Source organism: Callithrix jacchus, chromosome 12 (genome assembly GCF_049354715.1).
Source record: "Callithrix jacchus isolate 240 chromosome 12, calJac240_pri, whole genome shotgun sequence".
Taxonomy (NCBI): Eukaryota; Metazoa; Chordata; class Mammalia; order Primates; family Cebidae; genus Callithrix; species Callithrix jacchus.
The window spans coordinates 90,640,381-90,654,337 of record NC_133513.1 but is presented as its reverse complement, the minus strand read 5'-3'; the positions used below and the strand labels follow the sequence as shown (position 1 = coordinate 90,654,337).

Sequence of the window (13,957 nt, the reverse complement as noted above, 5' to 3'; positions counted from 1 at the left end):
AGGAATACTTCTACACTGATGATGGGAGTAACTGCAGGTACAGCCACTTCTGAAAACAATTTAGCCATACTCCATAATCCAGCAATTCCATTCCTAAATCAACACCATTGCATCTGTGGGTCCAGTTACAAACCAGAGTGTTCTCAGCAGCACTGTGAAATAAAAACAACTGCAAAGATCCCGAGATCAGAGAATGAATAATTAAATCATGATCTACTCCCATAATAGAATGTGTATAACAATAGCCAGCCAGGTGCAGTGGCTCACACCCAAAATGGCTCACAGCCAGCACTTTGGGAGGTCAAGGTGAGCAGATCACTTGAGGTCAGGAGTTCAAGAGAAGCCTGACCGACATGGTGAAACCCTGTCTCTACTGAAAATACAAAAATGAGCCAGGTGAGGTGGCGATCGCGTGTCATCCCAGCCTGAAATCCCGGTTCAAGCAAGCCAAGATTGTGCCATTGCACTCCAGCCTAGGGGACAAGATCGAACTTTGTCTCAAAAAAAAACCAAAAAGTCACAACATGGATCTCAGAAAAAAAAGGTTGAACAGAAAGATACATACAGTGTGGTTGCGTTTATATTTACATAAAATTCCAAAGCATGCAGAAACTAAAACAATATGTTACTTTGGTATATACACATAAGTGCAAACTATAAAGAAAAGAAATAAAGAGATAAACACAAAAATCAAGAAAGTGATTAGCTCTAGGCAAACTTGGGGAGATGCAGACGCAGAACTCCAAATGGGAAGGAAACGCTCTCCTTAAACTGAGCGGTTGGTACACAGGTGTTCGCTGTGTTCTCATTCTTTATACTTTAGACAGATGCCAGAAATAGTCTTTTGTGCCCACTGAATAACTAATTAAAACAATTTGAAGATTAAAAAGGAGAGAGAATGCAAGTGAGATGAAGGTGCAACCCCAAGTCCACTGTGGGGCAGAAGCCCCACCCGTCTCGTCACCATCTGGAACTGGCAGAGCTCAGATATACATGGAGTTCAACTGGATGTGTTATGGCTGAAGTCTGGTCAGTTCTGTCTGGGTGTCACTTAGAGTGGGGAGAACCTCACATGTGGGAGGGGAAAGAAGGGTAAACAGGAGTGGGGTGGAGAGAGAGCCAAGACATTAGGATGTTTTTCCTTAAGGAATTGGGGTGAAAAGAAGAAAAGAATTGCTCCCTGCTTGCAGGGCTTGACCTGGGCCTGGAACAGCCTGGCTTCCCACTGAAGCCTTCTGATATGTTTAGGAAGCGGGAATGACCATCTCCATCTCTTTTTAAGAGACAGGGTGTCACTCTGTCACCCAGGCTGGAGTGCACATCATAGCTCATAAACCCTGGAACTCCCAGGCTCAAGTGATCCTCCCACCTCAGCCTCCTGAGTAGCTTGGACTACAGCCTCACATCACTGCACCACTTTTTTTTTTTTTTAATTTTCATAGAGACAGGTCCTTGCTATGTTGCTCAGGCTAGACTTAAACTCCTGGCCTCAAGTGATCTTCCTGCCCCAGCCTCCCAAATTGCTGAGATTATAGGCATGAGCCACCGTGCCTGACCTTCCATCTTCGTTTTACCAAAGAGAAAACCTAAGTTAGTTACTTGCTCATGCCACACAGCAGGTCAGTGGAAAAGGAAGGCACTTGCAATCATACATAACCTCCTCCCAGTCTGGGCTGCTGGCCTTCCAGCCTCAGCTCGTGCACACTGCTCTTCCATCCATCCTTCCACTCAGCCAAGCCTTTCCTGCCTAGGGCTTTGCACAACCTGTCACCTCTTCCAGAAACTGACCTCCCACACCTTTCCCTAGCAGGGTCCTTCCTATCTTCAGGTCTCGGCTTCAATGCCACCTGCTCAAAGGTCCCTCTTGACCACCCCACTTCAGTGGGGCCCCTTGTTACTCTCCTTCCCTGGACTCTGCCCCTTGATCTCCTCATGCCTCAACTGTCCATATGCATCAGCTGCTCTGCTCGCTCACTGTCTCTCCCATGCCCTGGAACATACACCCCTTGAGGGCAGGGACTGCATGCCTCTGCTTACCATGGCATCCCCACTGCCCAGCTCTAGGTCTGGCATATGGCAGGTCTTTGACAAATGTTTGTTAAATAAATGAAAAGCTGAAGCAGAGTAGTAAAAGAAGGCTGAGACAAGAGACATGTAGAGAGACTCAGACCCATGTCCCTACTCAGAGAGAGCTCTATCTATACCCTCCGTGCCCAGGAGAGCAGTTGGTAAGCCCCCTCTGCCTTCAGACTGGTGTCTGGGCAGCCCTGGATGCCCAGGAAGGGAGGAGGTAGGACCCTCCAGATGGCATTGCTATTGGCAGCTTGGGCAACCCCTGCCCAGTGGGGATGTCCCCTCCCTCCACCTGCTCCTAATGAGATCTTTCCTGACTGCAGCACTGAACTCTTGGCAACCACTGTTCCACAGGGTACCCTGAAATTGGAGGCTATTCAGAGATGAGATATCTGAAACAATGCAGGAACAAGGGAAATGGAATAATTATAACAGATGAAAAGACCCACACTCTGGGCTTTGCCAAGTTAAGCAGAATAGGATAATTGCATGCAAGGGTCCAAGGGGTGTGAAAGTCTTTGAAGGAGGGAAGTATTGGGGATGACATGAGAGGGTATAATTACACAAAATGGAATGAGATTAATCACTAGGAATTTTAGGCCTCGTGGCAGGAAACTTTTTCTCCCAGCAGAAGCTCTGGGGTTGGGCAGCAGTTTCCTAATGGAAGCAGTGGAGTTCCACCCTGATGGCGTTTAAGCTCATGTTAAGCCAAGCCTGGAGACTCTACAAGCACACCTGCCTTATTCTAGAAGGCTGGGATCAGGTGTTGGGGGCAGAGGTGATCTGATGGCAGGATGGTGCAATGGTCATTTGCACAGGCTTTCTGGTCCGCAAGAGCTGGATTCCGGTCCCAGCTGGCAGGCTTCTAGCTATGTGTGACCTTGGGCACATGGCTCAACATCCCAGGGCCTCCGTTTCTGCATCTGTGAAATGGTGACAATACCACCTGTGCTATAAGGTTATCAGGATGATTAAATGTAACATATAAGCTCTTGTCACAGTGCCAGGTATACAGAAAGAAGGCATTGTCAGCTACAAAATCTGTGTAGGATTTTGCTGGGATCTCTGGTCCATGCTGAGCGGAGGAGACAGGCAGATCCCTGGAATCCCGAGGCTTTGATTGGCTCTGAGGTCCAAATTCCTGCAGGAGCTGCTTGGGAGGTGCAGGTGATAGCAGGCCCCAGCTCAGACATCATAGCTCATAACAATGTGAAATTTCTGAGGCTGGAAACCCTCAGCAGAAAAGCCTGGTTAGGCAGCTGCCACATCTTCCTTTCCTTTATTTTCTAGGCAGGGGAAACCAACCAAACCCCAGCCTTTTGCTGGCATTGTGGGCACCAGGCCATCTGGCCTCAGGACCCTCCTGGAGAGATGAGTGTTTGTTTGTAAGCATCTGTGCTGGAACAGGTTTACAGAAGGACACGGTGTCTAGTTTAAAAGTGCCTGTTAAGAGTATTTCAGAGATGAACAGACTCATTTCCCACAAACTGAGGAAAGATGAGAGTTTGGCCGGGTGGGAGGAAGCCAGGCCAGCCAAGCCTTAGCAGCAGAGACCCCCTGAGTGTTCTGGTCGGGATGCAGGTGAGCCCTAGCTCCCTATCTATAGCCTCTGAAACTGGCTTGGCTCCCAAATATCTTAGAATGAAAGCAGGAAAGGGGAATTTCCTTCAGCCAACAATAAAAACATAAGAAACCATGTGATAAAAGCAGCAAAAACAAAGCACTATGTGGGGCACAAAGGAACAGTTCACAGTCCTTTTTCTGCCCAAAGCTTCTCGGGAGGTGTGAAATCTGGAAGGGGTGGGACCTGGGAGGGGTAAGACCTGGGAGGGGTAAGACCTTCCAGGAATGGGACCTGGGAGGGGTGGGACCTGGCAGGGGTGGGACCTGGGAGGGGTGAGACCTGGGAAGTATGGGACCTGGGAGGTGTGAGAAGGCTCTTTTGACCAGCAGAGTTGGGAGGAGAGCACTCCAGACTACAGAAAAAACAGGGACAGAGGTATGGGCAGGAGGCAGTCAGCGAGTTCTTACAATCAGCTCATTTGGAATTTGAGACCATCCTGATCCTCACCAATGCCCGTACTGTCAGTTGCTCCCTGTGACTTTCTACCTGATCTGGTATGGGGGTGTGGGTCAAGACATGGAGACAGGAAATGAAAGTGGGGTTCCCTGTGGGGTTCCCAGCACACTTACTGTCCAGGCTGGTGGGGTACAGTGGAGAGAGCACTGGTTGGGGAGTCATGAAACCCAGGTTTGAACCCCAGCTCGGACTTTAATGAGCTATGTGACCTGTGACAGGCCACAGGCCCTCTCTGGACCTTGGGCTCTCCATCATTGACAGAGGCAGGTGGGCCTCATGACCCTCAGGGCTCTCCCAGGCTTGACACCCTGAGATTTGCAAATTCTCCTGCATTCCAGCTGTTCATGTGTGTCTGGATTTCTGTCCCTCATTTGTGTCATTTTATACAGACAGCAGGAAATCAGGATCGTTGAGAGGTCTGTGAAATTGAAGTCACTGAGTGTCAGAGGATTTACCAAACAACAGGCAGGGACTTCCCTATGGCTCCAGAGTGGCCAGCTTCACCAGACCCTGACTGGTCAGACAGAAAGAGCAAGGTGGGAGGAGCAGGTCCTGCATAGAAAGCCACAGCCAGAGAGATGCTGGGCCCCAAGAGGAGGAGCCTTTGCCTGTGCCCAGGGCAGGTTCCAGGGGACCAGCTGGCTCCTGCATTGCTTCAGGTAGCCCTGGGGTAGCTGGGTACCACCGATGGCTCAGCACTCAGCAGGGGGAGACCTGACCCACATCCTGGACCACTCCCATTTGTCGACCCTTACTCTGTTGCCAGGCCCCAAGCCAAGGACCTCACAACCATCATCTCATTTAGTCCTCCCAGCCACCAGCCACCCTGGAGGAGTAGAATGGCCACACCCATTCTACGGACAGGCAAGGAACTTCCCCAAGAGGAGACATCCAGGTAGGAAAGTCAGGATTCCAACTCTGGTCTATCTGATACCCAATCTTGTCCTCTTTCCAGGGAGTCTCTCCACTCCCCTAGTAGAAATTCAGAGACTGGAGGCCAGCCTATTCCAAAGTCCCACCACCGCCAGCCTGTACTTCCACTGTCCATTCCTCTGAATGAAAGCGTTGTTGTCTCCTGAAGGTCCCAGAAGGACATAGTAAATGGGGAAGGTATTGGACTGTCAGTCACTCCAATAGGCCAGGCAATAAGCGAATCGGATATGGGCCAACAAGATTTGACAGGGGATGAGGCTGGGACTACTGGGAGGCGAGGGGGTCTGAGAGACCTGCAGGTGCTGCCCGAGGTGTGCCTAAAGAAAGAGGAGCGTGGTACAGCAGTGTCCAAGTGACTGCAGTACCTTACTCCCACACTTGGGTGCAGCCCAGTAATCTAGAAAGAAAAAGCTCCCTGGGGCAGAAATGCACAAGGCCAGAGAGGCTTTAGAGAGAAGGCCTCTCTAGCAGGAGTTTCAGCTGGCTAGGGAAGACTGCATGCAGCTGGGGCCCTGCTCCCCGGATCTAAATCAGGCCACCCAGGCTCCGGAGCCCCCAGGCACTGGACGGCTTTGGGAACTGGGGAAATTCCTCTGGAACGAGGCGGCACACAACCTGCCAGCCATCCTCCCCAGATGCTCACTGAGCTTCCTGGCAGGGAAGGAGCCCAGAGCCAGCAGAGGGGATGCATTTTGAAATCAGCAGGATGTCTGCAGGTGGGAGAGACTGTCAGCAGGAAGCCTGCAGCCCCTGGGCTCCTGTGGAAGAGAGGAGGGATGGAGGAAATGCCTTTCTGAAGAAGCACAGCACACTTAGAGGCCCCTGGTCACGGCCCAACCACACCAGGAGGGGAGGCTGGCCCAACCTATCGTACAGAGATCACATAAAAAACAATAGCATATTACTGAGCACCAATTCTGAGCTAGATGCTGGAGGTATTGTGGGGCACAAAACAGGCAAAGGGCCCTGCTCTCATTATTTCTAATGGGAGTGACAAGCAACACAATACAAATACATAATACCATTGAAGGTGATCAACACTGAGAAGGGATATAGAGGAGGGAAGGGAGATGGGGAGCGGGGCGGGGTGCTGGCAGGGGCCAGGGGGCAGTTTGCAATTTTAGACAGCAGGACCAAAGACCTCACTAAAGAGGTGATGTGGCCGGGCGCAGTAGTTCACACCTGTAATCCCAGCATTTTTGGGGGACAAGGCAAGAGGATGGCTTGAGCCCAGGAGTTCGAAACCAGCTTGGGCAACATGGTGAGACTACATGTCTACAAAACATTTTAAAAGACTAGCCGAGTGTGGTGGCATATACCCATGGTCCCAGCTACTCAGGAGGCCAACATGGGAAGATCTCTTGAGCCCAGGAGGTCGAGGCTGAAGTGAGCCATGATTGCACCATTGCACTCCAGCCTGGGTGACAGAATGAGACCCGGTCTCAAAAAAAGAAAGTGACATGTGATTGAAGACCTGAAGAAGTCTCCCCAGGTGTCCTCCCCTGTGGACACCTGGGGAGGAGCATTCCAGGTGCAGGAGCAGCAGGTGCAAAGGCCCCGAGGCACGAGGAACCTGGCAAGTTCCAGGCATGGCAAAGAGGCCGGCAGCTGGAGCAGAGTGACAGGAAGGGAACAGCATGGGGACACTTGGGGAGGATGCTAAGGGACAGGTCAAATCAGGCAGGGCCTGAAGATCATCACAAGGATTGTGGCTTTTCCCATGCATGAAAGGGGAGTCCCTGGAGGCTTGTCAGCCAAGGAAGGATATTATCTGCATATGTCTTAACAGAACTACTCTTGCTACTGTGTTGAGAATGGATGAAAGGAAATCGGGAAGCCCAGTTGCTATTATCACCATCACCATTACCCACAGCAGCAACTGCTAGTGACTGCACCTGCCCTGCACCAGGCTCACTCCCACCCACTCTACTGTTATCTAGTTTATATCTCACAACAACCTGTATAGACAGAGGGCCTTATTTTTCCCATTTTCTAGCTGAGGAAACTGAGGCTTGGCCAAAGTCAGAAGGTCACACAGACATACCCTCTCCGGAATCTGGCCCACTGCTCTGGCTCCCCTGCCCAGCCTTGTCTCCCACACCTCCTTCCTCACCTGCACCAGCCTCCAGACCCAGGGAGCTACTCCCAGTTTCCCCAACTCCACACATCCTTCCAGGCCTCTGATTTTTCTCATACGCTGTTCCAGCTGCCTTTTCTCCCATACCTAACTGCCACATGACTTCCAACCCATCTTTTGAGAGACAACTCAAGCTCTGCCTCTTTGGGGCACCCCTCCCTGGTTGCCTCCAGTATGGCAGCTCATGCCCATCTCCCCAGAAATACAAGGCATTGGGACTACCCTGCAGCCGCCTTCCAGATACCATGTGAGCGCATGGCCAGGGGCTGGAGCTCGTCAACCTCAGTTTCCCCAGCCATCAGTTTTGCAACCTGATAGATCTCAAGTTCAAATCCTGCTGACTCTGTTGGCCTAGGTTGTTTTAAATTTCTATGTTGCAATTTAATTCTGAATCACATTTCCTTCATGCCTGTCCATTTCTGTGCACATACTCCTGACCTTGGACAGATACACGCAGAGCCTTGGGCTGATGGGTGCCATCTTGTTTTAGAAGAATGATGCTTGTAACAGAGGAGGAGGTGCACGGTACAGAGGGAGCCCTGTGCACGTTAGAATCAGCCAGTCCTGAGTTCAGGTCCTGTTCTGCCTCTCACTGGCTGTGAGTAAATCATTTAACATGGGCCTTGCTGTCTTCGTCCATAAATGGTGCAAATGATATCCGCTCTCATGGGTTTTGTGAGATCTGGAAATAGAACAAATGTAATGCCTGGCCTTGAATGTTCCCTCAAGATATGGAATTAATGTCTCCTTGCCTGTCCCATTCCTAACCCCAGAAGTGTCCTATATATTGCACCTGGCCACAGTGCTTTCTGGCGGCCTCATGCTTCTCAAGGGCTTGTGTACTAAGCCAGAATCCCCACTTCTGGCCCCAGTCCTCTCTCTGAGGCAGAGCCTATAACTTCCCGCCAGTTTCTACTGCCCTGGTCCCTCCCCAAAGAGCACCCCCTCCCCTTGCAGCAGCCCTGGCCGGCCCCGCTGCCCGGCAGATCCATGTGCCCACTCCTTCCCTCCCACCAACTGTCCTGGCTCCATTGCTACCAGGTCTTCCTGCCTGATTGGCCAGGCCAGCCACACTTCCAGCAGACAGCGGGAAACAGGTAACAAGGAGAGAGACGCCACAGCAAGGAACAGGTCAGAACAACATTTGTGCCAGCCAATAGACAAACACCCCAGCTCCTGGTCACTCAAGGTATTATAACATGACAGGTCAGGGGGATTTGACGGTCCAACTCCCTCACTTTACAAATGAAAGGCCCAGAGCAGGTAAGAGACTAGCTCAAAGTCACACAGCGAGAGAGGAGGAGGCTTTGGACTTGCCCCTGGCTGCACTCTTCCTACTGCACCAGCCTCCCCCTCATCAGGGTCCACATTTGTTTGTTTTGTTCTGTTCTGTTTCGTTTTGTTTTGTTTTGTTTTGGAGATGGAGTCTCACTCTGTCACCCAGACTGGAGTGCAGTGGTGTTATCTCACTGCAACTCCTGCCTCTTGGGTTCAAGCAATTCTCATGCCTCCGCCACCCACATAACTGGGATTACAAGTTTGTGCCACCACACCCTGCTAATTTTTGTATTTTTAGTAGAGAAGGGGTTTTGCCATGTTGGCGAGGCTGGTCTCGAACTCCTGGCCTCAAGCGGTCCTCCAGCCTCGGCCTCCCAAAGTGTTGGGATTACATGCATGAGCCACCACACCCAGCCAGAGATTACTGTTGAACTGGACTGACCACAGGAGCAGAGCAGCTTGTTGAAGGCCCTGTAGCTCTGTTTCCCTTGAAAAATACCAAACCCTTTCAGCATCTTAATCCCCATAGGCATGACACCTGACATCAGTCTCTGGAGTGGCCTGCAGGGAAGCCATTGTTGATTCTGTGCAGCCACCAAGTCCACTGACTAAGCTCCAAATCCACCATCTCCTGAGGTTGCTGTTTGTTCTCTGCCTATGAACTGCTACTACATCTGCGGCGGCACTGTGCTTGAAACCTCAACAGCATATCTCAGGGTGGGTAGGGGAGGCTGGGATAAATGGAGCCCCAGCCTCTGGAAGCCTGATGTGGAGGTTGTGCATCTCAGTCCCCAGGCCTCACCCCTGGAGAGTCTCATCCAGTGGAGGGTTGGAGGGCAACTCGGGGATGTGTCCCATAAGCAAATGCCTCCAGGGATTCTGGCATGCCCTGTTGGAAACCACCAGCCTAGTCCAGCCTTTCCCCAGGAAGTCCCCTTCTCCACACCCTCACAGAAGGCCACCCATCGGGGGACCGGGCACTCACCACCTCACAGGTGGAAATGCTCCGGCAGTGGGCACACAGGCGGTGCCATGCTGAAATCTGAGTCTGGGGTCCTCATCTGCCTTCTATGGCTAACCAGCCAAATGTCTCTTCTTCCTCAGGAACAAAATCAGGCCTATTGCAGCCCTGTCCCCAACCCCTGGCCCCCCAGATGCTGTCCCTGCCCTGGACGCTCCCAGTATCCCCCAGGCCTGATGAGGGAGAGACTCTCCTTATCCAGCATGCAGGCTCCATCTGCGGGTAACTGTCACTCCTCCTGCCCCACCCACACATGCCCATCTGCACCAGACACTGCCAAGCACCAGGGCACAGTGTCCTCCCCGGCCTGAGACCACAAGCAGGCCCAGTCAGGAACACACAGGGCCCTGCCTTCTCTGTCCAGTGGCCTCTGACTCCTGGTGCCATCGTGTCTACTTGAGATCTTTCCAAATAGAGAAGACAGAAACAAGGAGCATTCCTCCCAAGAAACCAGGTGTGAAATCAGAACACCTCCCCAACCCCCACCACTTCCAGCCATGGGTCCTTGAGCAAGTCCCAGGGTCCATCTGATGAATGGGGCTGCTGAGGAAAATTCAGACAAGCGTCAGAGCCCACAGTGCTCTTCCCTCTCAGTGTCAGGTATTTTCTGCCTGATGTGACTCCACTCCCTTGCTGACCCTTCAGACGGCTGACACATATACAGCTGTTGCCCTGGCGTGGGATCCTCATGTGGCCTGATCAACATGGGCCCCTGACCAATGGATTAACTAGCAGCAGATTAGCCTTATTAAAAAATATCTGAGGCCAGGCATGGTGGCTCATGTCTATAATCCCAGCACATTGAGAGGCCAAGGTGGGTGGATCACTTAAGGTCAAGAATTTGAGACCAGCCTGGCCAACATGGCAAAGCCCCATTCTTACTAAAAAATAAAAAAACAAACACAAATTAGCCAGGTGTGGAGGCGTGCGACTGTAGTGCCAGCTACTTGGGAGGCTGAGGCAGGAGAACCGCTTGAACCCAGGAGGCAGAGGTTGCAGTGAGCCGAGATCATGCTATTGCACTCCAGCCTGGGCAACAGAGCAAGACTCTGTCTCAAGAAAAAAAGAAAAAAAAAAGGACCAAGTGCAGTGGCTGTTGCCTGCAATCCCAGCACTTTGAGAGGCTTAGGAGGGAGGATTTCTTGAGGCCAGGAGTTTGAGATCAGCCGAGCCAATGCAGTGAGACCACATCTCTACAAAACTTTTAAAATTAGCCGGGTGTAGTGGTGTGCACCTGTAGTCCCAGCTACTCAGGGGGCTGAGATGGAAGGATTACTTGAGCTTGGGAAGTTGAGACTGCAGTGAGCTGAGATCATACCACTGTGCTCCAGCCTTGGCAATAGAGCAAGGCCTTAAAAAAAAACATTGCATCACAGTGCCAGGGACATGAGGGCTCAGTAAATATCTGTGGCATCTAATTTAGGAAGACCAACCTGTACCCACCAAGGAGAATAAAAAATATACCTTAGTACTCACCTAGTTCAACCTTTTAGGGTTCCCGGAAAAGGGAAGTGACTCATCGCAGGTTGCCCAGCAACTTTAGCCCATAGTGGCTCAGTGAGCCCAGTCAGAAATCCCCGATGCTCCCATCAAAGGTTGCGGTGCTGACAACATCACAGCTAAGGGAAGACTCCGCAGTGCCCAGAACTCCTGCAGCACCATTCACCAGAGGTGGACAACGCTCCCTCCCGGCATCCTCTGGGGCCTGGCTTCTGACCAGAACCCTGCCCTGGACATCTCAGAAGCCCTCAGGACCTTGGTGCTGCCACCTGCTCACGGAATGTGGCGAGTACGGGGGTGGACAGCCCACGTCCCTCTGCCAGGTTATTTATAACATGGTTTCAGATGAGTCAGGCAGGGAGCTTCCCAGCACCACCAGGGACTATCCCCTGGAAATGCTAGAATGATCCCGAGCTCTGGAACCCCACCGCCACCTTCATAGCCTGCTTCTCTTGGAAAGCTAGAGGCAGGAAGCTGAGGCCAGGGATGTGGGGCTGTTGTGATGCTCCCCATGAGCCCTGGCAGGCAAGGCTTGGGGGATAGACGGGGGAGGCCCAGGCAGGAGAGGAAGGGCCTCTGCCAGGCCCCCTCCAGGCCACAGACCACATGCCCTCCCCCTACCACCTCCCAAACAGGAACGATGGACAAGCCCAAGAAGCCAACCCCACCCTGTGCCAGGTACTAGCTGCTCGCACCTCCATTCCTGTGTGTACTGCTCTCCGCCTCCACCAGCAGCCCAGCCATTTCTACCACCTGGAAAGGGAGCCCAAGCCTCCAAGCCTCCAGCCCCACTTTACTGCTCCTGGCAGTGCTCTAATTACTGCCTCAGCTGGATGCTGCCTCCATGGGTACCCTGGCCCGGGCTGCCATGAATAAGTGCACCTGCACTCACACCCAGCTTCCCACAGAGGCTGGGCCCGGTGCCCCTGCAGAGAGTGTGACCCCAGGGGGCCTGGTCCTAGGGGCCGGGACTCCCCAGGCCATGCACTCTCCTTTGTGAGCCTGAGCTGAGGGCAAATGGGGTCTTTGGGACCTGCCTTCTCCCTGTAGTCTCCATCACAACCCTGAAGGGGCCACTTGCTTGTTCAGCAATCCTGCTGTGTGCCTGGCATGGGGCTCAGCCCTGAGCAGGAGAGGAGACGGGAGGGCAAGGAGATGAATAAGCCTGTTCGCCCTCAAGGGAGGCAAACACATAAACAACTCATTACGCAATAAGGAAGAATGAAGCTAGTGCTAAATTAAGGTACAAGCTGGGCACTGAGCCTGCCCCTCAAATCTTCCCTACATTTTTTTCTTATCATAAAAGCAATTCATACTCATTTTACAAATAATTTGTATATGCAGATAACAAAAAGAAAATTACAATACATTCTTTATCATATCCACTGAGGACAAGTTTGCCCATACCTGTGGCCCAGATTTCCAGATTTTTTTTTAACAGAGCAAGGACAGGTCACAGATCTGAGGGTCTCTCCTCCAGGGACTGCTCACCTGGCTCTGGAACAGTCTTTCCAACTTGAAATTCACAAGAAATGGAAATAAATATTTCAAAGCAAGATAATAGGGATAGTATGACAAGTTCGTGTAAAAAGAAAAAAAATCCCAAATTCTGTCAATGCCTAGAAGATGTCTGGAAGGATACATACTAAAGGGCCGACATTTGTCAGCCAGGGGGAAAGTGAAGGGGGAGCAGATAGACTTTTTTCTGCTAGAAATGTCTTTGAATTGTTCGGTAAGCATGTATGTATATGTAACTTTATTTTTTTAATTGAAACTTTTTAAAAACTGCTCAATGAATAATTTCCAAATTCTCTATAGTGTTGTCTTATCTTTGCACTTAGAATAATATAATCTGAAAACTACAAGGAGGTACCAGCCACGGTGGGGAACAGTTTGGCGGTTTCTCCAAAAGGTAAACAGAATTTCCATATGACCCAGCAACTCCACCCCTTGGCATATGCTCTAAAGAATTGAAAACAGGGACTCCCCTTGTTCACAAATGTTCCTCACAGCACTATCCACAGTAACTGAAAGGGAGAAACAACTCAATCTCCATCAACAGAGGAATGGATAAACAAATCGTGTTATGTACACGTAACAGAATACTATTCACCTATTAAAAAGAAATAAAGTACTGACACTTGCTATAACATGGATGACACTTGAAAACATTATGCAAGGGAAGGAAGCCAGACACAAAAGGCCAAAGAGTCTATGATTCCTTTGAAACGAAATGACCACAACAGCAAATCCATAAAGAGAGAAAGCAGATGAGTGGTTGCCAGGTCCTCAGTGGATATGGGGAGGGAGGGAATGAGGAGTGATCGCTTAATGACTATAGAGTGTTTTTCTGGGGTGATAAAAAAAAATTTGAAAATAGTGATTTTGAAACTGGTGGTTGTACAACATTAGGAATGTACTAAATGCCACTGAAACGTATAATTTTTATATATTTATTTATTTTGAGACAGGGTCTCACTCTGTCACCCAGACCAGAGTGCAGTGGGGTAATCTTAACTCACTGCAACCTCTGCCTCCCAGGCTCAAGCCATCCTCCCATCTCAGCCTCCTGAGTAGCTGGGACCACAGGCGCACATCACCACGCTCACCTAATTTTTCTGTAGAGATGGGGTTTCACCATGTTGCCCAGGCTGGTTTCAAACTTCTAGATTCAAGTGATCACCCCATCTTGGCCTCCCAAAGCACTGGGATTAGAGTTGTGGGCCACTGTACCCAAACCGAATTGTACACTTTAACATGCTTCCTTGTATGTTATGTGAATTTTATCTCAAAAAAAAAAAATACCAATGAAACATAAAAAACATCTTAGTCACACTCTACTTTCATGCCCCCTGACTCCTGACCACCAGTCCGGCCTTCAAGGGTCATGAAGGAAAAATCTTCAACCTGCCCACTGGCAAGTCTGAGGCACTTG

At 50.8% G+C, this 13,957-nt stretch overlaps 1 protein-coding gene across 1 annotated transcript in view; it reads right to left on the bottom strand.

Annotated features, from left to right (window-relative positions):
- Positions 1 to 2,073, bottom strand: part of GOLGA7B (golgin A7 family member B) — a 33,079-nt gene extending 31,006 nt beyond the window's left edge. The window contains exon 1 of the mRNA XM_078346859.1: positions 2,038 to 2,073. Within this exon, the coding sequence (XP_078202985.1) occupies positions 2,038 to 2,073 (36 nt within the window). The remainder of the gene's footprint in view (positions 1 to 2,037) is intronic.
- Positions 2,074 to 13,957: the final 11,884 nt, after the last annotated feature.